Raw genomic sequence first — 25,766 nt, 5'->3', positions numbered from 1 at the left:
GGCACCGAACCCCCAACTGCTCCCCGGGCGCTGCAGCATGGCTGCCCACTGCTCCGGGTGTGTGTTCACGGTGTGTGTGTGTGTGTGTGTGTGTGCGCATGCATTTGTTCACTACTCACTGCTGTGTGTGTGCACTTGGATGGGTTAAACGCAGAGCACCAATTTCGAGTATGGGTCACCATACTTGACAATACGTCACGACTTTTTTAATACACTACAATGTAAAGAATGATTCCATTATTTTAAATGCAAATGTTAACACCTTTAACTAACACACTTTATTTTTAAATACAAGGAAAATTTATTGTGATCATTGTTATATAAGCAGTTAAAAGTTTACACATTAACACATACATAATATTTGTATTGCATGCATGTTTTTTTTTTTTTAAATAAATAAATGCATGACTTACGTGAAAGGCCTTTTTCGTATACTTATTTCAGATATATAGGAAAAGTCAAAACATTTGGGTTAGATGAGAGAATTGTTTTAGCATTCTATTGGACTCTATGGGATTCCAAAATTTCTATACCTGTTCGTCAGATTGGTCTTAATATATTCTGTGGAGTTGCTCTCTGTAACATTTGGAAAAGTCTCCATGTAAGATACACTGTTGAAAAGAATACATTTATATTACATTTTTGTGGAAATATACCCATAACTCATAGGTATGCATGAAAATATCTTACCTTGTGCCATTAAGCATGGGAAACCCAAGAGTGTAGCTGATGATCAGAAAGCTGAGAGTCCAGACAAGAATCATGCTGTTCATCACTAGCACTGACTTACTGAACACAGTCAATGTGAATGAAGCAGATCAGAGCTGATTTAAGCTTATATACAACTCCCTCATCATTCTAAAGCTCTTTCATCTTTTAGGGATCTGATTTGTGTGTGATTCCCACAAGCTGGAGTAGGTTTTGTCCTTGAATAAGACAGGGGTAGAAGAGTGTTGGGACCTTATCAATGTTCTGAAAACATTTGGGAGCTGATAGTAATTGTGTAAGAAACCACAGAAAGATAAATCACTTCCTCTCTTCACAATAGACCTACAGTAAACTTAGATATATCAGTTTTTAGGTTTCAGTTAGACTTCCGTGTGTGTGTGACAACACAGTGATAATATGATTTCCAGGAACTAGCACCAAAGCAGTTAATTTCTCATTTCTTATGATTATTACGTCATGTGTTTTTTTAACACATGGTTGATTATCCTAATGTGTATCTTACTTTTTTTGCCAAACAAAATATATTTCAACTCAATTTAACTTTTCACCTTGGTTTTTTGTAATCCATGTGGTATAATTCATTAAGAAATACTTTTTTATTAGCTTTTAATATTTATTATAAGTGTTTTGATTAACATTTTGGCTTTTAAAATATTTTTATTGTATAATAATATTTTGTAAAACAATATACAAATATATTGTAAAATAATATATTTTTTTAGACATCAGATATTCATCACACAAAAGCAAAAGAGTGTCAGACTCCATTTCTTTTAATAAACTGCAAGTCACAGTTCTGAAGACATAAGTTAACATTTAATCACATCATATAATGTAGCCTAAAGCTCTTTGCAGTGCTCAAAGTGACAGCCAATACAATGACAAAATATGCATTTATAGCACATCACATTACAGTTACAGATGTCAGAGATCCAAAGATGTCCAGTTAGCATTTTAAGTTATTTGAGACCGATTTAAATGCGGAACAGTGGCTTAGCAGTCCAATATTGTCAGCTTTGAGATGATAGAACTTAAATATTAAAAGGTATAGATAGTACTATATAATAAATTATTTTAACTTAATTTCTTGTGGTATATAATGTCTGTTGCACAAGGGGTAAAATAACACGTATCCTTTTTTGCCATTATTATGTATAATATAATTAATTATATTATATAACTTTAAAGAATTATTATTAGGAGCACTGACAAACAATTTCCTCTTCTTCAAACTTGGGAATGGCAAAAGTCACAGAACATCACAGTAACAACACATCATTATTTAATCTTTTTAATACGGGTTCCAGCTTCAGCAAGATGGATGAGATCAAGAAGTTAAACTCATTTACTCTCACACCTGCCAAGGCCAGCCCGAGATCCCACAGGGGTATCAGCTTATCGGAAGTCCTCTGCTGAAAACATGCCCTTGGCCCGTCGCAAGATGGAATCTTTGGAGGCATCATAAGGATGCTCTTTTGAAGGAATCTCCAGAACGGCTGGGATTGACTCCATGTGGGCATCTATAGCATGACGAATCATCTCTGCAATGAACTGGTTGATGAGGATGATGCCAATGTCATTGCGAGCCAGGAAACTCCTGGAAATGAAGATATAATTAATGTTAATATTCAAGTAAAAAAAATTACCTGTGTACTATAAATATATGTAAACTACTATTCTAGGTCAAAATGTGATTATTTGAAAAGTCTAAATGCTTAAGTAATAGGGACATATATGAAGAGTTCAGATGCAAAAGCCTCTAAATTTTCTTCTAAAATGAGCATTTTTATCAGGCTCCTATGTGTAGGTTCTGTGATGGCACTTTAATGGCAATACATTTAATGGCAATTAATAGGTTGTTTTCATTTCGATTAAAGTGAAATAACTGAACATAGAAGCCTGAGAAAAATGCTCATTTTAGAAGAATTTCAAATGGCACTTAGAGGTTTTTGCATCTCTTCATCTAGACATATAATATCTATTATATCCCTATTACTTGACACAAAAACATTATATACACATACATACATACACATATATATATATATATATATATATACACACACGCACACTATATTGCCAAAAGTATTGGGTCACCCCCTTCTAATGAACATGTTTGACTACTTTAGTCATTTCTATGAGAACAAATCTTAATGTTTAAGCATGTAATACTATTCTAGGGAATTGTGTGCTTCTAATTTTATAGCAAGAGTTTGGACAGGACCCTTTTCTATTCTAACATGACAGTGCCTCTGTGTATAAGGCATGGTTCAAAAAGACATGATTGATTGAGTCAGTGTGGAAGAACGTGACTGGTCTACAGAAAGCCAAGTCCTGATCCCAGCTGAACTCCTCTGGTGTGACTTTAAATGCAGACCTTGAGCCAAAAACTCATCACCAAACACCAATGACTTGTATAGACACTATAAGGGCAAAAGTGTTGGGACACCCCCTTCTTTACAACAGAAAAGGCACTAACAAAACTGTGGAAACAAAGATGGAAACATAATTCATGTATTTAAAAATTGTATTTCCATCTCTGTTGCAAGTTTTGGACGTGTCTAAAATGACTGTACCCTTATATACAAGTCATTGGTGTTTTTGGCTCAAGGTCTGCATTTAAAGTCACATCAGAGGTGTTCAGCTGGGATCAGGACTTGGCTTTCTGCAGACCAGTCACGTTCTTCCACACTGACTCAATCAATCATGTCTTTTTGAACAGTGCCTTATACACAGAGCCACTGTCATGTTAGAATAGAAAAGGGTCCTGTCCAAACTGTTGCTATAAAATTAGAAGCACACAATTCCCTAGAATATTATTATATGCTTTAACAGTAAGATTTGTTCTCATAGAAATGACTAAAGTAGTCAAACATGTTCATTAGAAGGGGGTGACCCAATACTTTTGGCAATATAGTGTATACACACACACACACACACACACACACGTTGGTTTTTGTGGTTTATGGGGACTCTCCATAGGCGTAATGGTTTTTATACTGAACAAACTGTGTGTGCTATTGCCCTACACCTAAACTTAGCCCTCACAGGAGACTTTGTGCATTTTTAGATTAAAAAAAAAAACACAATTTAGTATGTTTTTAAGCCTTTTGAATTACGGGGAGATAGGCAGTGTCCTCATAAACCACCTTCATGTTGTAATACCTCTGTCATACCCACATTATACAAATTTGTGTCCTCATAAACCACATAAACACACACACACACACACACACAGTAATATCTGATCTTAAATCCTTCAGCAATTTCAAATCCTGTCTCTTACTTGAAGGTCTCCTCTATCTCGGCGATGCTGGTGTCCTTTTCCACCGCCAAGAAATTGGGTTTTCGGTTTTTGTTCAGCTCTCCGATCCCTCCGAGGAGGAATCCGGTACATGTGTCTTCATCCCCTATAACGGCGATTAATTTCCCCCTTCCAGGCATTTTGTCTTTTTCTTATATTTGCTCAAATGACAGACCGAATGGATGAAATGTTTTTCCGTCCTGCAGGATCATATGCTTTAATCAGCTGACTACTGCACTTCCGCTCTGACTAAACCCTGAGTGCTTTATACAGACATCTGATCTGGAGTCAGTGCCGCTCGTGTGCGGTCTGATCCTGAATCAGATTCAGTGCGATAACAGTCTGGCAGAACACTGGCAGAATTCTGTAACTATAAAACATTCCAAATATTTTGAGAACTTTATCACGTGTTGTGGCATAAAAACATAAGGGATGTCAAATTTAACGTTACAGGAAAATCCATCTACCTTGTGATATGACGCTATAAACACGCGACGCTTGCTTGTCAGTCACGTGAGGCGGGGTGTGACGGGAAGACAACAGTGTAAATTCATCTGCTCTGCTGAAAAAATGGTAAAAATCATTTTAAATGTGGGGGTATGCGTCCAGCTTAATTTTCCTTTTGATGAATATGGTGTGTGCATGCGTATGGAAAACATAAAAGTGATACAGATTATAAATAATGTAATAAAAAACAGTAACTGTTAGGCTAAAAGAAACTGTTTGCCAGATGAGCTCTGCTAATGTTTATTTCCTGCATTATCTTTTGTTGAATTGCAGACCACCGCTCTCACCCAAGGTTTAGAGAGAATACCCGATCAGATTGGGTATTTGGTTGTTAGTGAGGAAGGTGTACTTGCGGTAAGTTATTAAACACTTCATGTGCAGTAAAGTTCATCATATATTGCAACCATAATGAGATAATGAGATGAAATGTGTTGAAAAAGAATCTTGAGGTGTGTGTGTGTCGTGCCTGTGTGTGTCGTGCCTGTGTGTGTGTGTGTGTGTGTGTGTGTGTGTGTGTGTGTGTGTGTGTGTGTGTGTCGTGCCTGTGTGTGTGTGCGCATGTGTTATGTTTATGTGGTTTATGAGGACACAAATTTATATAATGACATGGGTATGACAGAGGTATTACAATAAGAAGGTGCTTTATGAGGACACTGCCTATCTCCCCGTAATTCAAAAGGCTTAAAAAACATACTAAATGGTGTTTTTTTTGAAAATCTAAAAATGCACAAAGTCTCCTGTGAGGGCTAAGTTTAGGTGTAGGGCAATAGCACACACAGTTTGTTCAGTATAAAAACCATTACGCCTATGGAGAGTCCCCATAAACCACAAAAACCAATGTGTGTGTGTGTATGTAGGTGTGCGTGCGTGTGTGTGTAGGTGTGTGTATGTAGGTGTGTGTATGTATGTATATAGGTAGGTAGATATAGATAGGACAAGATTTATCTATCTATCTATCTGTTACAGTCCGCAGGAGAGCTGGAGAATGACGAGCACACAGCAGGAGTGATCATGCAGATGGTCAGAACAGCTTGTCGTTTCAGATTGCATGGGACAGCTGAGCCCCCTTTCAAACGCATGTCAGGTAAGAAACATATATAATTCACCTGGACCTCTACATCCCACCTAACTGAATCTCTTAAAGCCTGTCAGAAATGTTTGTTTAGAATTTTTCATCCTAATATCAAGAGAAAATTAAGAAATTATATATTTTGCGTTTTCATATATTTTCATTTATGATTGCATTGTATTATCACATATTTCATATATTTATATATTTTGCATTATTTTCAGCTATCATTAAACTCATTATATATTTTTTATTTATTAGTGCTGTCAAACGATTAATCGCAATTATTTGCATCAAAAATAAAAGTTTTTGTTTACATAATATATGAGTGTACTGTGTATATTTATATATTAAGTATAAATACACACACATGCATGTATATTTAAGAAAAGTTGCGTTTATATATTAAATACATTTATACATTATATAATTTATATTAATATAAATATATGTAAATGTAAATATTTTCTAAATATGTGCTGCATGTGTATGTATTTATATATACATAATAAATTTACACAGTACACACGTATATTATGTAAACAAAAACTTCATTGTGATGTTATTTTTTTTATGTTTTTTGTTTACAGTGATGTTCGAAGACTATGTTTATGCTGTGACCATCTCTGGACAGAAAGTTTTTGTAGTCAAAAGGCAGAACAACCAGCGGGAACCTGTTATTGTGTAGTAAAGAGGACAATATGGACTGATCTTACCCATTATTACAAGCTCAAAATGGTGCCCTCACATTGAAATGACCCAGCCATTACAACTATCTAATATTTAGCACAATCACACTCGATTTCTTTTGTAAAATACTTTATTACACCGATTTGGGGGTGGTGTCAGGTGTATTTGACCTAAATCAGAGTAAGCTGATGTGTTTTTCCTGTATGATTACAATTTTACAGACTGGATAAGGGATTCATCTTATGTCTTTTAATGCAGGAGTAAATGCTATCAATATTTTAGCCCCCATTTACGCTTGAGTGGTCACATTTAAGGTATTACTGGAGTTCATTATATGTGTGTATGTACATTTAACCCACTCAAACCATTCTAGGACTATCCTATTTTTATGCAGGAATCATAATAGACTCGAATAATGTATACAAACACATGCATTAGCCACGGAAGCAGATTTTCTCCAACAATGTTACACTGGCTGTTATCATTTCATTATAAATTTCATATTCCAGTCTTAGCGTAAGGTGTTGTAATATTATGTTATTTTCCCTGGGATCTGTGAAAGCAGAAATTTAAGTGCACTGAATGTATCTTGCAGTCTATTTCCAAATGTGTTCAATTAACAGGCTGGAAGTCACATCTTTGAATAATTGCATTAACAATAATATATTAAATAAAGTACTATGCATTTTACTTTCTTTTTTTTTTGGTTTGTAGAAAATAAGGCTTGAATTAATTGTGGTTACATATAATAAAATATTGTACTATAACCTTTAGAGCTTAAACGGTATGTCTGTCATGGGCTTACCATGCATAAAGTAAAAAAAAAACAGAATTATATATATATATACACACACGTTTAAAGGATTCCACTCATGAGCATAATGTAGACCAAGATTAGTTTTTCTTTTACTATTTTACTGAATTGACAAAAGTGCTTATGTCTGTCATAATCTTGACTTAATGAGTTACTGCATATTAAAATATTTAATATTCATTCATACACTAGAAGAAAACTGGTTTTCCTGTTCTTAGTCTGGAATGATATGCTTTAGAAATCCCTAATCTTACTCATTGTTTCACAATTCCTTTATGCTTTTATCCCTGTATACCCCTAAAATAGCACAATACTTACCTTAATCTTTAATCTTTGTTTTATAGCAAAACATACTTATACTATACAAGGTTAAATGACTAATAAGATGATGAGGCTTTAAAAAAAATAATATACGGAATGGCTGACAAAGGAGAAGAAATGGGGTGGAAAATACAGAAAAGTGCGTTAGAACAGGAACTGATTACAAAGTCCTGAATGTGAAGTTGAAACAAGCAAAGAGGATTTCGACATGTCCTGTACTACAACGCACGTCTGGCATCTCATGTTATTTGCATCTGATTTCTGCTCAAGCACTTTTTAGCAATTCTCTGTTCTTAATAGTTCAATGGTTTTTTAGATCCAGAGGCCTAGTTTGTCTGTCAGGTCACTCACTGTCATGGCATTGGGAAGGACCTGTTCGTTAGCAAACACAAACAGCGCTGCCTCTCTCAGTTCAACTTCCTGTAACTGAATAAAACCAAAGGGATATGCTTTTCAAAACAGTGCCACTGTGCACAGTTTACTAGAAAGTATCAGATGTTATAACACAAATCACTTGATAATAAATTGATATTAGATTTTCATGTAGGTTTCTTTTTTCTTTTTCTTTTTCTGATGTGAAATATTCCCGTATTATTTTTACAGAAACACAGAAAAAAAAGAAATGTACTTCCTAGACCTAGAGGTTTGAGAGGTGTCGGTGGGTTTTTGAATATTTCATAATTTCATTTCACAGGCCCATATGGAAGTGAAAGAGGAAAGTGAAGAGCTGAGTGTGGATAAGAAACGTTAGTATCAGGGATCTTGTTATTTCATAACAAAGAAAAACCTATTAGTTGTTGTCGCTTTTCTTTAAACAAGTTGTTATTAAAGGACTACAACTTTTGTCCCATTTATCAAGCTTGTACACTAAACTTTGTGGTAGTTTTAGTGTAGATTTACCCAGCATGTTAGCAACTTATAGGCTATTTAAAATACATAAATCACACAACTGTTTCAAAATTAGTTTGAGGTATGGCTGTGAGTTATTTATGCTACCACAATTCTGGAAAACACTGAAACAGATAGTTTTCTAACTTTTTTTTTTTTTTATGAACTGAATCACTAAAGCACGTTCAATGCAAATGTAGAGTGATTAAAAATACTGCTGTATATCAAATATGATACAAAAAAGCAAGGTTTTATATTTTGTCTAAAGGAACATGGCTAACTAGCATACAATGCCATAAAATGCACGGTTGTTGTGGTGTAAGAGTACATAACATACTCTTTTCAGTCTTATTCTACAGTAACTATAATCACTGTTATCACTGTTACATACATAACATATTGAGTGTGTATTAAATGATTTTGAAAGCCTACTCTTTTCAGTCTTATTCTACAGTAACTATAATCACTGTTCAAGTTTGAGAACAGCATTAACCACAACAAACGAAGTGAAAGCAGTGAATAATATATTTTTGCAGCTCGATTCATGTTTGTTATATCATATGCATATTTATTTATAGACGATATTTATTTATAAAATCGATGTGTAATGCACTTGTAGTATTTATTTTGTAATAACTTACTCTTAAACTTTTAATTTTCAGTCAAACGTCACTTCCCAACCAGGAAGTGACGGCTGCACGTAAACAGGACACGTACTCCGGTAAAACCATATTTCTGCTTTTAAATACGCTTATATGAACAACAAACGATATTAAAAGCACATTCGGTAAACATGTTTTGCACAGTGCTTTAGATATAAATGGCATAATGTGGGATTTCATGTAATGTATGTATTCTCACACCTTTACAACTTGCTAACTAATTAACGTTAGCTAAAGACAACAATCACCAATATGAGCTAAAAATATAGTCAGTATTATATTAAAATACCGGACAAAAGCAGTCTCAAAGACTAACAACAAAACACGAAAAAGTTTAAAGTCAAATTATGAGTGTTTGCTTTATTTTCATTTTATTATTTGTGCTTTCCATTGATGATACTAAAGTGTGAAACAAACATTCACAAAAGCTTTTTGGAAATGTTTAGGTTTAAGCAAACTCCAAATACTGTGAAATGCTGCTTAATGGTTTTCCTTCTTTATTTCTCAGTCATAAATCTGTGTTTACTTTGCAGGTGGATATCACAGCAGAGAGTATGAAACCTGACTGACACTGATACGCCATGGACAAGTTCGGTATGAGCTTTGGTGGAGGCCAAGGCAAGAAGGAGCTGCTGGAAACCATCGAAGTGCAGAAGAAACAGCTTGTGAAGTATCAGACACGCTTTAAAGATGTTGTCAGAGCTTACCAAAGCCTACTCAAGGAAAAAGAAGCCTTGGAAGCCAGCCTGAAGGTACTGACCGTTTCGCAGGAGGTCGACTTGAGCCAGTGTGGTGATAGCCTGTCGTTCGATGGCGGTACGGAAAATGCTGAACGAACTTTGCCTTCTGACCTTGGGGATGACCGATCTTCACTTCACAGCGAAGACAGCCTGGATACAGCAGCCTCTGCTGAAACAGCCACTAGCGTGACCAGCAACCTCACTAAAGGAGACCAAATAGAGGAGGACCAAAGCTGTGCTGTAGATGGAGCCACCGCTGGGACTGTTGTAAATGCATTGCCTCATCAATCCGAGGAGGCAAGTGGGTCTGAAAGTGGTATCAGCACCAGCAGCAGTGGATGTACGGAGCCGCCACCACCTGCAGCGGACACAGACCGCCGTGTCATCAAACTAAAAACACAGCTGTCCACTCTGACCAGTTCCTTAGCCACCGTCACTCAAGAAAAGTCCAGAATGGAAGCTTCATTCCAGGCGGACAAGCGCAAGATGAAACAGGAGCTGGAGGAACTGCAGGCCAGGATGGAGGATGAGCAGAAGCAGCACCAGGTGGAGCTTCAGAGCCTGCAGGAGCAGTTGGCGGAGAGCAAAGCCCGTGTCATAACCCAGCAACATGAACGGGAGCAGGAGCAGGGGGATCACGTGCTCATGCTCCGAGAGCTCCAGAAACTCCTGCAGGAGGAGAGGGGACTGAGACAGGACGCCGAACTCAAACTGGAGGATTCACGAGAGGCGTTGGCTGAAGCCATGCAGGCGGCAGACCGAAGGATAGATTATGAAACGCAGCTGAAAGAGATCACTCGAGAACGGGAGGAGCTGAGGAAAAGCCTGAAGTCTGCAGCGGTGGAGAAGAGCAAACCTGATCCACGTGTCGAGGAGCTCCAGCAAGAGATTACAGAGCTCAAAACTCACTTCAACCAACAGCTTCAGCAGGAAATCAGAAAGGTATGTTTTGAAGATGACTAGGGCTGCCACTAACGACTATTTTTATTTCGATTAATCTACCGACTAATTTTCTCGATTAATCGATTAATCTAAACGATTAATTTCCCGATTTCCCAATTTTACTTAAAAATATTTTATTAAACGAAAGGAAATCCATATTTCTATGAAATCCTTTTTTAAAGCAAAAGTGAAGTGCAACACAGAGTGCAAGACGCGAGTGTCCATCTTATAGTCCAAATCACTGAAATCAAAGTTTAGTATTATAGTGTGAGAATGACAACATGTTCACGCGTTCTAGTCTAATAATAATAAAATTATAATCAAAAAAACACTTTTTAAAGGAGTATTTACCAGAAATATTATTTACCAGAATTTATTTAGGTGAAAAATATAAATGTGCAGTATTTCTGAAAAAATACTTTTTTTTAATATAAAATCAATTAAATGGAGATGCTTTTTATTATTAAAATTTAAGGGAACAATTAAAATGGAATCCAGAAAATAATGGAAAACAGAATTTGGTACAGATAAAACTGGAAAACTCAATTAGACAGGCTTTTTGATTAATAAAATTAAAAAAAATGAATTTGGAAATAAAACGGATTTCATAGGGCCCTATAATTAAATATATATATTTTTTTGTGGTAGTAAAAATGGATCTAAATGAACAATAGCTTTTAAAATGACTTAAAGTACATATATAATAGCAATGATGCAATAATTAATTAGTTCAAATAAAATATCAAAAGCAAGAAATCATATGGTTTTATTGAACAAAACTGTTAAAAGACATAATGTATTAAAAACAATAGAGCTAGTGTAGATTACGCATTACAACAAAGGACCGCAGGGGGCGCCGACGGCCTGATGATTGTTTTTACACATTACTGTTTAATATTGACCAAGCACCATTTAATTCAAACATGCACTTAATCTTTAATATTTGTCCATTTCTTTAGGACAGAAATGCTACAGCCGCTGTAATTAAATGAATATGTGGACATCAAACCGTGTAAACTCAGAGTGAGGGGTTGAGCTTTATTTTGAAATCGCGATGTATTCTCTTGTGTTTGTGTAGATTTATAAATGATTTATCTTACAAATCTGATGAAATGGCGCGCGTTGCGTTCCCAGATGAACGTTATAATAAACACAAACTCACAACAACATGCAGAGATGAGTATGAGATGCTCCACATGTAAATGATAACAGTTTCTGTGGAGCTACTGTGAACGGAGCCATTGTGAGACGCACCTGCTTAACTGCATGCATGGAAATAATTAAAGCACATATACTGTGTGAACTGCATCGCATGTAATTAATTAAATCATAGCTTTTGTGAATTCACAATTATGCTTAATAATAATTTTTAAATGGGTTTAATATATCATGCAGCCTTGGAAAATAAGTGTTTTATGGATTCTCGTCCGTGAAATGCGCCACTTACGGTATTTTGCCGGTTAGTCAACTCGAGCAAAATGAAGTCGACGATTTTTAAAAATCGACGAATCGCGACAGCCCTAAAGATGACGTATCTTACAGTTTGTATTGAATTCCACATATTAGGTTTATAACTTTAGCATATGTCTCCTCAATTTAACAGGCTGTTTTGTTTTGCAATGTAATGCAAGTAGCACATGTACCAGAAGAACAGATCTTTCTTCTGTATTGTGACGTACTGACATGTGAGTGAAGTGTTGGGAGGAGACTTGGTTCAGTCCATTGGTTGTTGAGGTAGACTTGAATTATTTGCAGTCGATTGTAAGAAAGGGACAAGGTTTAAGTGGTCTAAACCTTGTCGAGATGTCAGGAATACACCAGAAGATCACTTTATGACATTTTGATTTAAAATTACGAATTTAAAAAATAAATAAAAATTAAACATGCATGGATGAATTGTTCACAATAAGATTAATAACATGTATTTAGAACATAGATTATAATAATAATTGTTTTTTTATAGATTGAATTTTCATGTTATGCTGACTTTAATATTGGTATCGATAAATATTAATATTGAAAGACACTAAGAATTTAAGAAATTTTAAATGTAACCTTAAGTAATTCTCAAAATGAATATCCATTTTTTTATACTGTGTGCATCATAATGTTGTAATTCTTAAATTCACTTAAAAATATTCAAAATGATTTATTGAGGTCTTCTAATTTATTGAAGATTCTGAATTTACTCAAGACAAAATATAGAATTTTGATATCAGCCATTTATTGGTTATTGGCCATAACGTGCAAATAATTAAAGGGATAGTTCACCCAAAAATGATAATTCTGTCATTAATTAAAAATCCAGGAGCAGGAAAGGACACCCCTGGTCTCTTGCTAATCTAAACAATTATTCTAATTTCCTTTTTGCAGGTGACACAAGCAGATGAGCGTCTCCGAGAACAGGCACAGATGGAGGAAGCACGAGTTGCCAGCCTTGAGGAGCGAGTGTCTGAGCTCTCCGAACTACTGGGTGCCTGTGAGAAGGCCAGGCAGAAGGACCAACAAAACGCTCAGAGGCTGCGAGAACGCATCCTTCAACTCGACACCGAGAACAAAACCCTCGCCATAGCAGCAGTCAACAGGTCAACGACTTCCGATCTAAACCTCGATGACACCAACGTGGACGTGTTAAAGGACAAACTCGAGAAGGTGAAGAAGTTACTCCTCCTGGCTGCGCAAAGATCTCCAGACCAGAATCAGGACATTGAAAGGCTATTGGAAGAAGAAAAGAACCAGGAAGTCTCAGAGAGCGAGAAGGCTTCGGTGCTTCACTACCAACAAGAGCTCCGGCAGCTAAGGGAGGAGTTTGAGCGCTACAAAATGAGGGCGCTGGGTGTTCTGAAAAACAAGAACACAAAAGATGGCAGCCAGGCCAAAGAGTTAGAAGAAGCACGTGACCAGCTGGCTGAGCTGAAGGAGAAGTACATAAACCTTCGTATCATTTCAGACGAAGCGGAAGTCCAGCACAAACGGGACCTGGAGGAGCGGCAACAAGCGCTTGTAGTGCTCCAGCAAACTCACAAACAGGAAGTCGAGAGGCTGGAGGCTCAACACAGGGAGAATTTCTTGCGGCTTGAAGAAGAGTTACACAAACAGAGAGATCGCACCATGGCTCTTCTTGCAGAAAAAGATCTAGAGCTAGAGCGACTTCGGGCAGCAACAGTGATCGGCTTTGGAAGCCATCAGAAACATGCTACAAATAACAGCACAGCCATGGAAGGAGGTGACATAGAGGAAGCTGATCCAGAACAAGAAGAAAGTGACATTATTGCTCAAGCTCTAAAACTAGCTGGGCCCAATGAGCCGACTTTATTGTTGTACGCCGAACAGCTGGCGCGCAAGGAGGTGGAGGTGGCCACCTTGCGCAAACAAAAGCATCGTTTAGAGGAGGACTTGCATCAGCTACAAGGAAAGCTGATTTCTAATGGGGAGAGGCATGAAGAAGAGGTCGCTGAGCTACGGTGCCAGTTGGACAAACGTGTTCGGGACCAGGGGAGAGATGGGGCCAACCTTGAGTATCTCAAGAACGTCATTTATAGGTTTCTCACGCTCCATGACACCAGAGGGCGCCAGCAGACACTCACGGCTATTTTGACCATTTTGCACTTTAGTCCTCAAGAGAAACAGGCTGTGCTGAAGCAGCAACAACACAGTTGGTGGACGGCAGGGATGAGATGATGCAAACACTACTGTGCTGAAATAAATGTTTATTTTTATTGACCACTTTTTGTGTGCAGTGTGAGAAGATACCAAATAAAAGGAGCAACAATGTGGATATGTTTCCGATGATGACATATATACTCCAGCTATTGCATGACAGGATACTAAACAGTTTATAAATGGTTTGAATCTAGTGTTGGACCATGTAACAGTTGACCAATCATCCAAAACTTCCCTTCTGTGTGCAACATAATATTAGATCTTGACACTGTGTTTTCAATCTGTATCAACAGAGTTGGGTGCACCAAACTGTTGTTACTGATTTTGTATAATAACTGGAGATGTAATGTAACACTATTTTGTTAAGTTGAAAGGTTAACATATGGGTTATACCAAAGAAAATGCTCTTAAAAAGCTCCAACAGGCTTTTAAGAGGGAATCTAGTAAGTAATGCCTTCAGACAGCAGCACTTTTCATCTATTGTCATGATGAAATCCATGTATATATTTAACACACAAAACTAATTCCAGGGTTTTTAATGGGAATATATCATCAGTTAAAAAATAAAATGTAAAAATCCTCAGTTGCTTGGAGTTTGTAAACATATAGCAGTTTGCATTTAACTTATGATGTGAGCGACTTTAATATTATAGTTTTTTTTTTTTGATAGATTTTGGTTTGCTCTATTTTTCCCTGACATTTGTTGGTTACATTATTACTTTATAAAAGCTGAATATACATTATGTGCATTATACATTAACAACTAATTATTGATAATTTTCACGGTTGTTTTGGTTTGTCTTGTAAATTTTATCAGTCAGTCAGGTAAATGTATATTTTCAATCTTGACCAAAACAATAAACTCTTCTTCAAGCTCTCTTCACCTTTTTTGTTTATGCTAGTGTATTACAATATATTTTTCAAAAATGTAATCTTCAGTTTATGATTTTTGAAATACATCACTCCACTGCATAAGCAATTTTTTAAGAAAAATATTGGTTGGAATAATTACATTGAACATAATTATAAACACAACACTTGTTTTTGCCCCCATTTTTCTTGACCTGGGGCTCGTTCTTCGTACGTCGCTAACTCAGTTAGCTGGATTTGATTGTTGACGATTTGGCATGATCTTGGATCGTTTGGTTCTTCGACGCTCATCCTGGACTTGCTGTCATAGCAACAGGTGCGCAAGCTTAAACCTGCTCGGGAGCAGGCTTATTTCATGTAAACAGGATTAGATCGCGGCTTTATAAGCGGAGGAGATAGGGAAGTCTGTCGCAACCATGTCTTGCCCGTTTTTACGAGAGCAACCTGTTGCGGAAGGTGCGAGGATAATTCGCAGAGCTTTTAGAATTAATCGCATTTTGCGACACAGACAGGATCCATTAGCACAGGGCGATAGTGTACTTTTTGAAAGATATCGTTTTTCACGTGAGGGTGTCATTTACATCATAAACTTGTTAGAACCTCATATTAAAAGTTCTAGCAGCTACTCGTCGGAGTCGGGCTTTAACCACAACACAAACTGTGTGCATCGCGTTGAGATTCTTTGCGAGTGGCACTTTCCTGTACACTATTGGGGATGCGGAGAACTTGGCCAAAAGTGCTGTCTGTCGTGCCATTCGTAAAGTTTACCTGGCGCTAAAGCAGTTTTTATGTGTTTTTGTAGTCTTTCCAAGCCACTTAAGACCCCAAGTTGTAAAACAGAGCTATTTCGCAATTGCAGGTACATTCTACTTGTTAATGAAGATCGTATGAATATGACCACACTAGTAAATAGAAATCGATTGTCCCCCAGGCTTCCCTAATGTGATTGGTGCCATAGACTGCACACACATTCATATCAAGGCCCCACCAGGCCCCAATGAAGGGGATTTTGTGAACCGAAAGGGGGTTCACAGTATAAATGTGCAGGTGAGTTAAGTATCACAATTCTTAATATTTTATATTGGTAATATATACAATGTATTCCATAAGTATGCAGTTGATTGACTACAATGTCTTAGATGGTGTGTGACTCTGTGTCATATCACAAATGTGGAAGCCAAATGGCCAGGATCTGTGCATGACTCAATGATTTTCAGAGAGTCACAGTTATGCACATTATTTGAACGTGGTAAGGATATTAATGTCATGCTCACTGTATTACACACACACACTTATTGTGGGCCTAACAGAACTGCATTTTACCATTGTACAGGTGATTACGATGGGATCCTGGTTGGAGACAGGGGCTATGCCTGTAGGCAGTATTTTATGACTCCATTCCCTGACCCCAACCCTGGACCACAAACCAGTTACAATGCAGCTCTAGCCAGGACAAGGGCACGCATCGAAATGACCTTTGGGCAACTAAAGGGAAGATTTCAGTGTCTGAAAAGTCTGAGGGTTGCACCTGACAGGGCATGCGACATTGTCGCATGTGCTGTATTACACAACATTGCCACCATTAGAAAGGAGAGGACCCCTGTGGTGGAAGTGCAGCCTGATGATGACCTCCAGCCAGTGCACTTGGATCAACCTAGTGGCAGAGCTGCACGGGACAGGATTGTGGAACACCATTTTTGAGAATAATTTAATAAAAATTTAGACAAATAAAAAAAAAAGACAAGGCAAATATGGATTCAATGGTTTTTATTAGTTGTTCTTTGAGAAAAAAAAACAAATTAGGGTCATCTTTTGCCTGCAAAGAGATATTGTTATGCAAGGTCAACAGTAGTGCTCTGAAATGTGAAATGTTTTAGTACTTACTCTGAAGTTCCTTTTGCAGCAACTCTATTTCTAGAGCAATTTTCTTCTTCATTAGCTCTTGGAGCTCCATTTCTCCCCTCAGTTTTTGTTTTTTTAAATGCAAATATTCAACCTTTTGCTGTAGGCTACGTTTATAGAGGGAACGGATGTCACCCTGTGCCATTTGCAGAGAAAATAAATTAGACTCAACCCATACAAAAAAAAAAAAACTGAAAGTAAAAAAAGTCTGCACAGTCTGCCTCTGTGCAGACTCCTGCAACTCATATTGCGGTCAAAAATATAAAGGACATTAGTTGATAAGTTTATAGGGTATATTATATAGTGCATTTTTATGTGTAGTCATGCACTTACAGGTACTTCCTCCAAAGGACACTCATCCGAGAGGGTCTCTTCACTGTCCTGTGCAATGAAAATAAATGGTATGACAAAGTGATACGGTGTCTCCACTATTGATATTGATTTCACTATTGAGAAAAAAAAAAAAAAAAAAAAACGACAAGTCCACTTACTGCACATGCTTCAGCCACCACTTGCATGGGAACAGGTAAAAGTGTGGGTGTGTTATGTAAAACTGCACAGAAATAGAGAAAGAAATAAAAATTCATTACAATGAGGTACACAGGAAAAGAAACATAGAAACTTTTTAGTCCCCCCCCCCCCCCATTTACTCAAAGTAGGTTTAACTGCCTTCCTTTCATGCCAATGCAATTCAGCACTACTCAAGATTTACCAGTTGAAGGGTGTAGCTGACATTTTTGACATTACACCAAATGCAAGGTAGCTACCAATTATTTTACAGTAGCCTATACAAAGTGAATTAAAAACCTCTTTACCAGTAATGAAGGTGCTGCTGCTACTGCTTCCTGGCTGTGGGTCTAAGGAAGAGCTGCTCCCAGGGATGCCCTGAACATTGGGTCGGTTCACATTTAACTCAAGGGCCAGCTCTTGAGTGTGACGTGGGGGTGCAGGACCACCGCCTGTTTTTTTTTGCTCTGCCTTTTTCCTAGTTGCTGAAATAAACAAGCACATCATTTCACAGTCGTTTAAAACAAAAACAAAAAAGACTAAGAACAACATATGTAGTTAATTATTACCATTTTGTAGAATATTCTTGTATTTCACCTTTACTTGTTCACAATTTCTAGTGGGTCCTGTGGAGGCTCTAATATGAAAGATTAAAGATGAAATTGTTTAATGTACACTGTCATAACTGATTGAAAACCTCTAACACAATCACTACTTACGCATTTAATTTGTCTGCAACTTTTTGCCAGCCCTCTCTCCTGGCTTTTGCAGCCTTTGAGGTGTTCCCTGTCGTTTTTATTAAATGTTGGAACTCCCCATAGCCCTCCATCAAGAGTTCTTGTTCTGCCGCAGAGAAAAAGTGGGCGCGCTCTTTGGCCATTGTGGGCAACCAATAACAGCGTTGCTGATCAGTGTTTCTACTATCGATACATATCCCCTTTTAAACCAGCGCATGAACGCGCAGTTATCTCAGATAACTCAATCCAGCGATACTAATCGTCAACAACAGGTGTGTTCGAAGAACCCAATTAGCCGGATCATGATTAGCACGATGAAATCATCTCGGATGTCTCATTTGATCTCGGATGTTTTAAGCAACGTACGAAGAACGAGCCCCTGAACTCAAAGATCTAAGACCTTTTCTATGAACACAAAAGGCCTATTTCTCTCAAATACTGTTCACAAATCTGTCTAAATCTGTGTTAGTGAGCACTTCTCCTTTGCAGAGATAATCCATCCATCGCACAGGTGTGGCATATCAAGATGATGATTAGACAACATGATTATTGCACAGGTGTGCCTTAGGCTGGCCACAATCAAAGGCCACTCTAAAATGTGCAGTTTTACTGTATTTGGGGGGGGTCAGTATCTGGTGTGACCACCATTTTCCTCATGCAGTGCAACACATCTCTTTCGCATAGAGTTGATCAGGTTGTCCACTCCTCTTCAATGGCTGTGTGAAGTTGCTGGATATTGGCAGGAACTGGAACACGCTGTCGTATACACTGATCCAGAGCATCCCAAACATGCTCAATGGGTGACATGTCCGGTGAGTATGCTGGCCATGCAAGAACTGAGATGTTTTCAGCTTCCAGGAAATGTGTACAGATCCTTGCAACATGGGGCCATGCATTATCATGCAACAGGGATGTCCTGGGCTGGTGTGGTTACACGTGGTCTGCGGTTGTGGAGCCAGTTGGATGTACTGCCAAATTCTCTGAAACTCCTTTGGAGACGGCTTATGGTAGAGAAATGAACATTCAATTCACGGGCAACAGCTCTGGTGGACATTTCTGCAGTCAGCATGCCAATTGCGCACTCCCTGAAAACTTGCGACATCTGTGGCATTGTGCTGTGTGATAAAACCACACATTTTAGAGTGGCCTTTTATTGTGGCCAGCCTAAGGCACACCTGTGCAATAATCATGCTGTCTAATCATCATCTTGATATGCCACACCTGTGAGGTGGATGGATTATCTCAGCAAAGGAGAAGTGCTCAGTAACACAGATTTAGACAGATTTGTGAACAATATTTGAGCGAAATAGGCCTTTTGTGTACATACAAAAAGTCTTAGATCTTTGAGTTCAGCTCATGAAAAATGGGGCAAAAACAAAAATGTTGCGTTTATAATTTTGTTCAGTGTATATGGCAACAATAATAAAAAGAAAACCTTGCAAATCGTTTTCTCTTTACTACTAAATGTTCCGATAATTTTTATTAAAAAAACAACAGTATGTTAAAGAATCTGCAACGTGAGGACTTGTTATTAAAAGATGGGTGCTCTTGCATCATTTAAGACAGTGACTGAATTTGAGATCGGATACTACTCTGAATATTTCTGCTATTTAAAAAATATGAAAGAAATAATAGTATGCTTAAATTCAGAGAGTATTTTTCAATAGTGATCTTGGAGTTGCACATTTTTTATGTGGCTCCATTGTTACACTCAATTCATTTTATGAGCTCTCTACTAACGGGCAGATGAGCTGAAGTCTTATTACTGGTTTGTTTTAACATTTTAATAATACAGTCCCAACCATAAAAACATAATTTCAAATAAACATTTCAAATAAACATTTTAAAATACTGCAGAAGCGGCAAACTTTAAAATGAAATTTACAACCATTTAAAAACTTTAATAAATACAGAAAAAACACCTACACAAACTACAAATGAAAAAGTCAACATGTAAAGTGCAGTGCGAGGTTCAAAACTGTAAATAGCACAAATAAAAAGAACAACCATTTCCTTTTCAAGTAAGGTTCAGGTTTGATCAAAAAAGAAACATTCATGACTTGCAAACACAATATATACAGATTGAGTAGCTCATACATGATTGTATTGCGTATTAATGACACTGAACTCGAAAAATCAGTTTAGTCTTAATCCAGCGTTTGTTAATCCAGAGTCTGTTAATCCAGCTCTGAATAAAATCAAATCTAAATTGTCAAAAAAAAAAAAAAAACAGACAATCAGCTTCTAACATAAAAATAAAATAACAGGTCAATCAATGCAGCAGAGGTGCTCCTGTGCAAAAGTTAAAGGTGTAAATAAATTACAAGATCAATAAATAATAGCCAAAAGCACTGCTGTGTATTTGCTAATGTGCTTCTTAATGTCCCTAAATAATAACTAACAACATCACTGAAATAAAGGCATTGATACTTAATAAATCATAAAAACTAACAAGTCATCCATATTTATGAACTTCACTGCATATGCTAAATAAAAACTGCATATGCTAATTAAAAGCCAATTTGTTGATCATTTTATTAATCTATTTAAATGTTGATTTATAAAATAAATGTCTTGTTCATGCAGTGCTAACTGACTGCAGGCTCTAAATACTTGGTGCATGTTAAAATTTAATTTAGCAGACATCTAAAATCTAGTGTGAAATCTGAGGACTTCAAATGAGTTTAATCAAAGTATCAATGTTTTGTGTTCTTCATGTGTCATCTAGGACCCTGTATAGCAGCAGTATCTGTTGTTTCTCTCCTGTACTGTACATACAAAATGAAAGGCCTCTCAGGTAGTGTATCGGTTTACCAGAAGAAGAAGAAATGTGGGCTGATACCTGTGCAGGTGTTATGGGTTCAAATATAGCTGGTATATTCTGGAAAGACAGTCTCTGTGTATGTAACAGTGGATCTGCTGGTCAGTGTTGTTCACGTGGGTCTGATTGTCATTGTCTGTGTAATAATGTCTGTAGATCCTCTGGCAAGGAGCTGATGATGGTCTGGATGGACTGCTCTAATCGCTCCAGGAGTTCTTCTTTAACTGGAAGCTGGTGTTTTCGAGCTCTGGTCTGGGTAGGACATATAAAAGAAGATTCAGGCAAATGTTTTAATGTAAAACACAAATAATTCACATTTATCCCCTTCATACTCAAAATGTGGTTCAACTCACCAGTTTCTCCCGAAGCTTCAGGATGAGGTCAACAATCTCTACTTCTGATTTGTCTTTGGTCCATGTCAGCAGATCCTGAATTAATGAAAACAAAACAAATTAAATTAGCCATTAAATGAATAATTAATCATTTAAAATGACTGTTATTATTAACTCACCCTCAAATTGTTCTGAACTCGTAGGGTTTTTGTTCTTCTGTGGAACACAAAAGAAGGATTTTTGAAGAATTGTACTGGCCGCGCTTTTCCATGCAACTAAAAACAGACTGAAATTTAAGTCATTATTCATTGAAAATCTTCAGGTTTTGATTTCTTTGGTGTGTTTATTAAGGTTCATGAAAGAACTGTAGATGTCATTCAATCTTTGAGTTTTTTTTTTTTAATTGGTTAATCCAGTTTCAAAAAAACATTGAATGGTTCGTTCACAAAATGGTTCAATATTCTAGTCAAAGAAGTTAACAGCAGACTGGGGGATTCAAGACTGTGAATAACTTCAGTTTTAGTCTGTTCCTCTCTTTTTTTTTAATGCTTTAATGCTCTTATGCTCAACAAAGCTGCATTTATTTGATAAAAAAAATACAGCAAAAAATGAAATACTGTTACAATGTAAAATAACTGCTCTCTTTTTAAATATATTTTCAAATGTAATTTATTCCTGTGATGCAATGCTGAATTTTCAGCATCATTACTCCAGTCTTCAGTGTCACACGATCCTTCAGAAATCATTCTAATTCTTTTGTTTAGGATGTTTTTTGTTTTTTGCTGAATATACTTTTTTGTAACATTATAAAATGTATTTACTGTCATTTTCTTCAATTTGATCTATACTTACTAAATAAAAGCATTAACTTCTTTCAAGAAAAACAATTCTGGCTGACCCCAAACTTTTGAACGGTAGTGTTAGTTACATACTACTCTTATTATGCTTTTATGATGCTTTTTATGGGGCTTTTGCATCCTTTTTTTAAGCTTCAAAGCCTCTGTTTACGTTCATGGCAACTGCATGGAAAAGAGCGACCAGTTCAATTCCTCAAAAGAATTCCTCTTTTTGTGTTAAACAGAAGAAATCATACAAGTTCAGAACGACTTGAGAGCATATCATTTTTGAGCGAATCCTTTAAACATTCATTTCTTTGCTGATAATAAGAAAGATTTAAGAAGTATAGTGATATAAGCAGAGACCAAATCCAGATCCAATATCATACTCACAGCCGCACAGATGGCCTCTAAATGAAGACATTCCACTTTCTGTGTCATCTCTCTGTGCCTGAGCCGATACCAGCCATCAAAGTTTGGTGAACGGAAGAAACGCCTGAAAGCCACATATAAACATTTATTATAAGCACAATTAGCAGGAAGTTTCAGTCTTTAGTTCCCGAATGTCCTAGGAGCATAAGCCTAGATAGATTGTACAGATTATTGATGCCAATGGGTTTATGATGCTTTTGGGTAATGCAGCCCTGGCATGTTACCTGTACAGGCCTGTCCAATCTCCTTTCAGAGTTAGTTGTGGCCCTGCTTGCTCCAGGGTCTTCATAAACTCATCCTGACTGAAGGACCGGATCTGAGGAGGGGTCTGAGACATACATACATATACAACTGTTTCATTGCCACTTGAATCCCAAGACTTCACTTCATATTTGAGGTCCAACATAATCAATGGAAATGGCTCATATACATCTATTTAGTCTGATTTACCAACCTTCCATGGAGACATAGATCTCTGTGGCGGCATGAGGCTTTCCAGATACCGTTCCTAAAGAAAAGAATGGGTGTGGCGCTCAATACTGCTTAGTGAATGAAATGAAACAGTAAAGCTGTCATTACGCTCTGAACAAAGGTGCAAAAACGTTTTTAAACTTGTTACCAGCGGAAGAATGAAACTCTGTGTTTGCTCCAACAGATGCCGCCTCAAAATGGCGCTCTGCACCTCTGATGGCCTTTTTTTCTGGATACCCTAAAAGTAAAAATCAAAACCCAAAGCAAGGAGTTTGACGTAATTTTACTTTTAACTTAAATATTATTTTTCAAGAATGAATATTTGCAGCCTACCTTTAAGAGTCGCTTGATGAGGGATTTATCTTTGTGTAGAAAGGTCTTGTATGCTGTGTATATACCTTTATGGTATAAGAGAAAGAAAATTATATTATATAATATATATATGCTCACGTTTATTCAGCACATAAGATAACTGCAAATATTACTTGTTTACCCGTTTTAGTATCCAGTGTTTTTAACTTTGCCAGTTTCTTGACCTTCACTTGCTTTGGTAAATCACCTGCAAAGAAACACCATTCAGACCTCTCTCGTGCAATATGCCAAAATCATATTTTATTAAAAGATGAGCCTTGCTGCAAAAATGGAACATAATTTACCAGACATCTTCAGGTCTCCGAGGCGAATAATGTGTGGCCAGCACTGAAAGGTCTTTATAAAGAAAGGGTTTGTGACACCAAGTATCACATTGGGCCTGAAAGCAGAAAATAGACTGAAGAGTTAGAGAAACGCACGGTGCACATGCAGCTCACATTTAGACCAAACCTAAAGGTGAATTTTTGAAGAATATCATGGCTGCTGTCAACTTGGTCAACTACTAAATAACAAAAAGAGTTTCATACATGTGGTCCATACATTTGTGTGCAACATTCCAAGCCTTTTAAAGCCATGATAGCTTTGCCGGAGCAACAGAACAATGCCTTTGTGTCATTTTGCAGCCTGACAGGTCAAGTCCCCATTCACTTTCATTATACGAAAAAATGGCTTAGATCATTCTTCAAAAATTCATCTTTTGTTAAAGAAAATCATGAGTTTGGAAAGAGATGATGGTCAGTAAACAATTACAGAACTTCTAAAGAAATTATCCTATTAAAGAGAGATTTTAGGTGGCGTGTGAGTTTTTGCTTACGGAGCCTGAGTCCTGGTCGTGTACTCCTTGAATTCACTGTCATGAATGGTGAAGTATGGTCTGTAATCACCACAGTAGTGCAGTGGAGCGATAGTGCTAAACAGTGAACATAAAACATAAAATATATGCAAAACTAAATGATGTCTCATCAATTGTTAAAAATTGGTTAAAAATATGTTTATATGTTTTACTAATTAACATTAAGAAGAAACTATTTAGGTTTAAAAAGCTTTTGCAGTTTCACAAAAAACATTTTAAATAACCATCCAAACAGTTCTGAAATGGTGTGGTTTGGAGTTTGCTGAGGAATATACATAGACATAAACTCTAATAGAAACAGACCAATAGAAACCCTATCAGTTGTTATTGTCATTATTATAAATCCCTAGTAATTACTTAGTTTGTTTATGTGCTTCTGGAAGGAGAGCTTTGAAAAAGCAATATTCATACCTGACCAGAGCCAACACAGTCTCTGAGGAGACGGTTGGAGAGGGTGCCATAACAACCACAGGCTCTCCTAGCAACATGAGCTCCCAGAGCATCTGCATGTGAATCAGGACTGACTGGAAACATCTGATTACATGAAGGTCAATTAGGGTTGCTATTAGTGAGGGCTGTAAAATCAACAGATGGTTTAGTAATTACAGATAACATGTACAACTGGTGTAATACTCACTTGAAAAGATCCAACTCGTGAACTGATGGAAGAACCGTGGGGGCAGGGAGCAGATTCTGCAAAAATGCAAACATATGTTAAAATAAAAGCATATGTGCATGATTGTCATAGTTGAATGAGGTAGGCACCTCTGTTTGTGGTTGTTTGATAGGGCTTCCAGCTGGTGTTTCGACTTTTGAGGGAATTCTGACCTGCAAATCCAAAATCAGCATTTGATAAACTGAATGGATGGCAGATTAATAACAAAATTAGATAAGACATCAAAACACCAACTAACATTTTGTAAGTGGAATTGTACTAAAATGTATAAGAATGATGTTCCTTCTTAAGAGTTTTTCCATCCATAATATTCTCACCTGCATCACCACCCCCATCACAGATAAGTTGAGTGTCTGTCCTGGGACTGGTGCTGGCCATTGGTCAATCTCATTACAGACTGAAAAATATTCATCCATGAGATTTAACACTCCATAATAACATGAGCTTTCTGCTTGATATTTTAAAAGCAGTATATGAATGCTGGCATGCAAATGTTTGTTTTCTTGGGTGGTTTTCATGTTTATGTAAATCTTTACTGAATTAATTAGTGGACGTCCATAACATACGGAGTCCCACAAGGCTCAATTCTTGCACCGCTCTTGTTTAGCCTGTATATGCTCCCACTAAG

At 37.0% G+C, this 25,766-nt stretch overlaps 4 protein-coding genes across 7 annotated transcripts in view; 2 read left to right on the top strand and 2 right to left on the bottom strand.

Annotated features, from left to right (window-relative positions):
• Positions 1 to 1,486: 1,486 nt before the first annotated feature.
• On the bottom strand, positions 1,487 to 4,339 carry LOC306858972 (V-type proton ATPase subunit F). Its single transcript, XM_079399787.1, has 2 exons — positions 4,016 to 4,339; positions 1,487 to 2,326 (listed from the first exon to the last, which is right to left on the bottom strand). The coding sequence occupies exons 1-2, from the start codon at positions 4,171 to 4,173 to the stop codon at positions 2,125 to 2,127; spliced, it is 360 nt and encodes a 119-aa protein (XP_079255913.1). The 5' UTR covers positions 4,174 to 4,339; the 3' UTR covers positions 1,487 to 2,124.
• LOC306858973 (ragulator complex protein LAMTOR4) lies at positions 4,281 to 8,752 on the top strand. 3 transcript variants are annotated; one of them, XM_079399788.1, is made up of 5 exons: positions 4,281 to 4,399; positions 4,487 to 4,630; positions 4,814 to 4,894; positions 5,507 to 5,624; positions 6,200 to 8,752. In XM_079399788.1, the coding sequence occupies exons 2-5, from the start codon at positions 4,604 to 4,606 to the stop codon at positions 6,295 to 6,297; spliced, it is 324 nt and encodes a 107-aa protein (XP_079255914.1). In that variant the 5' UTR covers positions 4,281 to 4,399; positions 4,487 to 4,603; the 3' UTR covers positions 6,298 to 8,752. The 3 variants fall into 3 exon arrangements, with proteins under 3 accessions (XP_079255914.1, XP_079255916.1, XP_079255915.1); XM_079399790.1 differs by having other exon boundaries at positions 4,313 to 4,399; positions 4,487 to 4,606; XM_079399789.1 differs by having other exon boundaries at positions 4,313 to 4,606.
• Positions 8,753 to 8,993: 241 nt separating this feature from the next.
• On the top strand, positions 8,994 to 15,211 carry LOC306858971 (GRIP and coiled-coil domain-containing protein 1-like). 2 transcript variants are annotated; one of them, XM_079399785.1, is made up of 3 exons: positions 8,994 to 9,043; positions 9,518 to 10,666; positions 13,040 to 15,211. In XM_079399785.1, exons 2-3 carry the CDS (start codon positions 9,566 to 9,568, stop codon positions 14,345 to 14,347), a joined length of 2,409 nt encoding a protein of 802 aa, XP_079255911.1. In that variant the 5' UTR covers positions 8,994 to 9,043; positions 9,518 to 9,565; the 3' UTR covers positions 14,348 to 15,211. The 2 variants fall into 2 exon arrangements, with proteins under 2 accessions (XP_079255911.1, XP_079255912.1); XM_079399786.1 differs by having other exon boundaries at positions 9,021 to 9,169.
• Positions 15,212 to 20,122: 4,911 nt separating this feature from the next.
• LOC306858281 (protein DENND6B-like) overlaps positions 20,123 to 25,766 on the bottom strand; it is an 8,615-nt gene continuing 2,971 nt past the window's right edge. Inside the window, exons 7-20 of the mRNA XM_079398727.1 lie at positions 25,456 to 25,535; positions 25,228 to 25,290; positions 25,100 to 25,155; positions 24,874 to 24,996; positions 24,424 to 24,519; positions 23,894 to 23,988; positions 23,731 to 23,796; positions 23,571 to 23,635; positions 23,386 to 23,475; positions 23,221 to 23,274; positions 22,991 to 23,094; positions 22,728 to 22,830; positions 21,520 to 21,594; positions 20,123 to 21,418 (exon numbers count right to left, since the gene is read on the bottom strand). Of these exons, the coding sequence (XP_079254853.1) occupies positions 21,296 to 21,418; positions 21,520 to 21,594; positions 22,728 to 22,830; positions 22,991 to 23,094; positions 23,221 to 23,274; positions 23,386 to 23,475; positions 23,571 to 23,635; positions 23,731 to 23,796; positions 23,894 to 23,988; positions 24,424 to 24,519; positions 24,874 to 24,996; positions 25,100 to 25,155; positions 25,228 to 25,290; positions 25,456 to 25,535 (1,193 nt within the window). The 3' untranslated portion in view covers positions 20,123 to 21,295. The remainder of the gene's footprint in view (positions 21,419 to 21,519; positions 21,595 to 22,727; positions 22,831 to 22,990; positions 23,095 to 23,220; positions 23,275 to 23,385; positions 23,476 to 23,570; positions 23,636 to 23,730; positions 23,797 to 23,893; positions 23,989 to 24,423; positions 24,520 to 24,873; positions 24,997 to 25,099; positions 25,156 to 25,227; positions 25,291 to 25,455; positions 25,536 to 25,766) is intronic.

This window comes from Barbus barbus (assembly GCF_936440315.1).
Source record: "Barbus barbus genome assembly, chromosome: 39".
Lineage (NCBI taxonomy): Eukaryota > Metazoa > Chordata > Actinopteri > Cypriniformes > Cyprinidae > Barbus > Barbus barbus.
The sequence above is the reverse complement of the archived record's forward strand: the minus strand, read 5'-3'. Positions and strand labels throughout refer to the sequence as shown.

Bases quoted from the DNA above. Each gene is read 5' to 3' on its own strand.
- LOC306858972 (XM_079399787.1), bottom strand. From the start codon at position 4,173: ATGCCTGGAAGGGGGAAATTAATCGCCGTTATAGGGGATGAAGACACA. The intron at 2,327-4,015 runs GTAAGAGACAGG...CTTCATTTCCAG, and splicing joins GAGATAGAGGAGACCTTCAA to GAGTTTCCTGGCTCGCAATG.
- LOC306858973 (XM_079399788.1), top strand. From the start codon at position 4,604: ATGGTAAAAATCATTTTAAATGTGGGG. The intron at 4,631-4,813 runs GTATGCGTCCAG...GTTGAATTGCAG, and splicing joins AAATCATTTTAAATGTGGGG to ACCACCGCTCTCACCCAAGG. The intron at 5,625-6,199 runs GTAAGAAACATA...TTTTGTTTACAG, and splicing joins CCCTTTCAAACGCATGTCAG to TGATGTTCGAAGACTATGTT.
- LOC306858971 (XM_079399785.1), top strand. From the start codon at position 9,566: ATGGACAAGTTCGGTATGAGCTTTGGTGGAGGCCAAGGCAAGAAGGAG. The intron at 10,667-13,039 runs GTATGTTTTGAA...TCCTTTTTGCAG, and splicing joins TTCAGCAGGAAATCAGAAAG to GTGACACAAGCAGATGAGCG.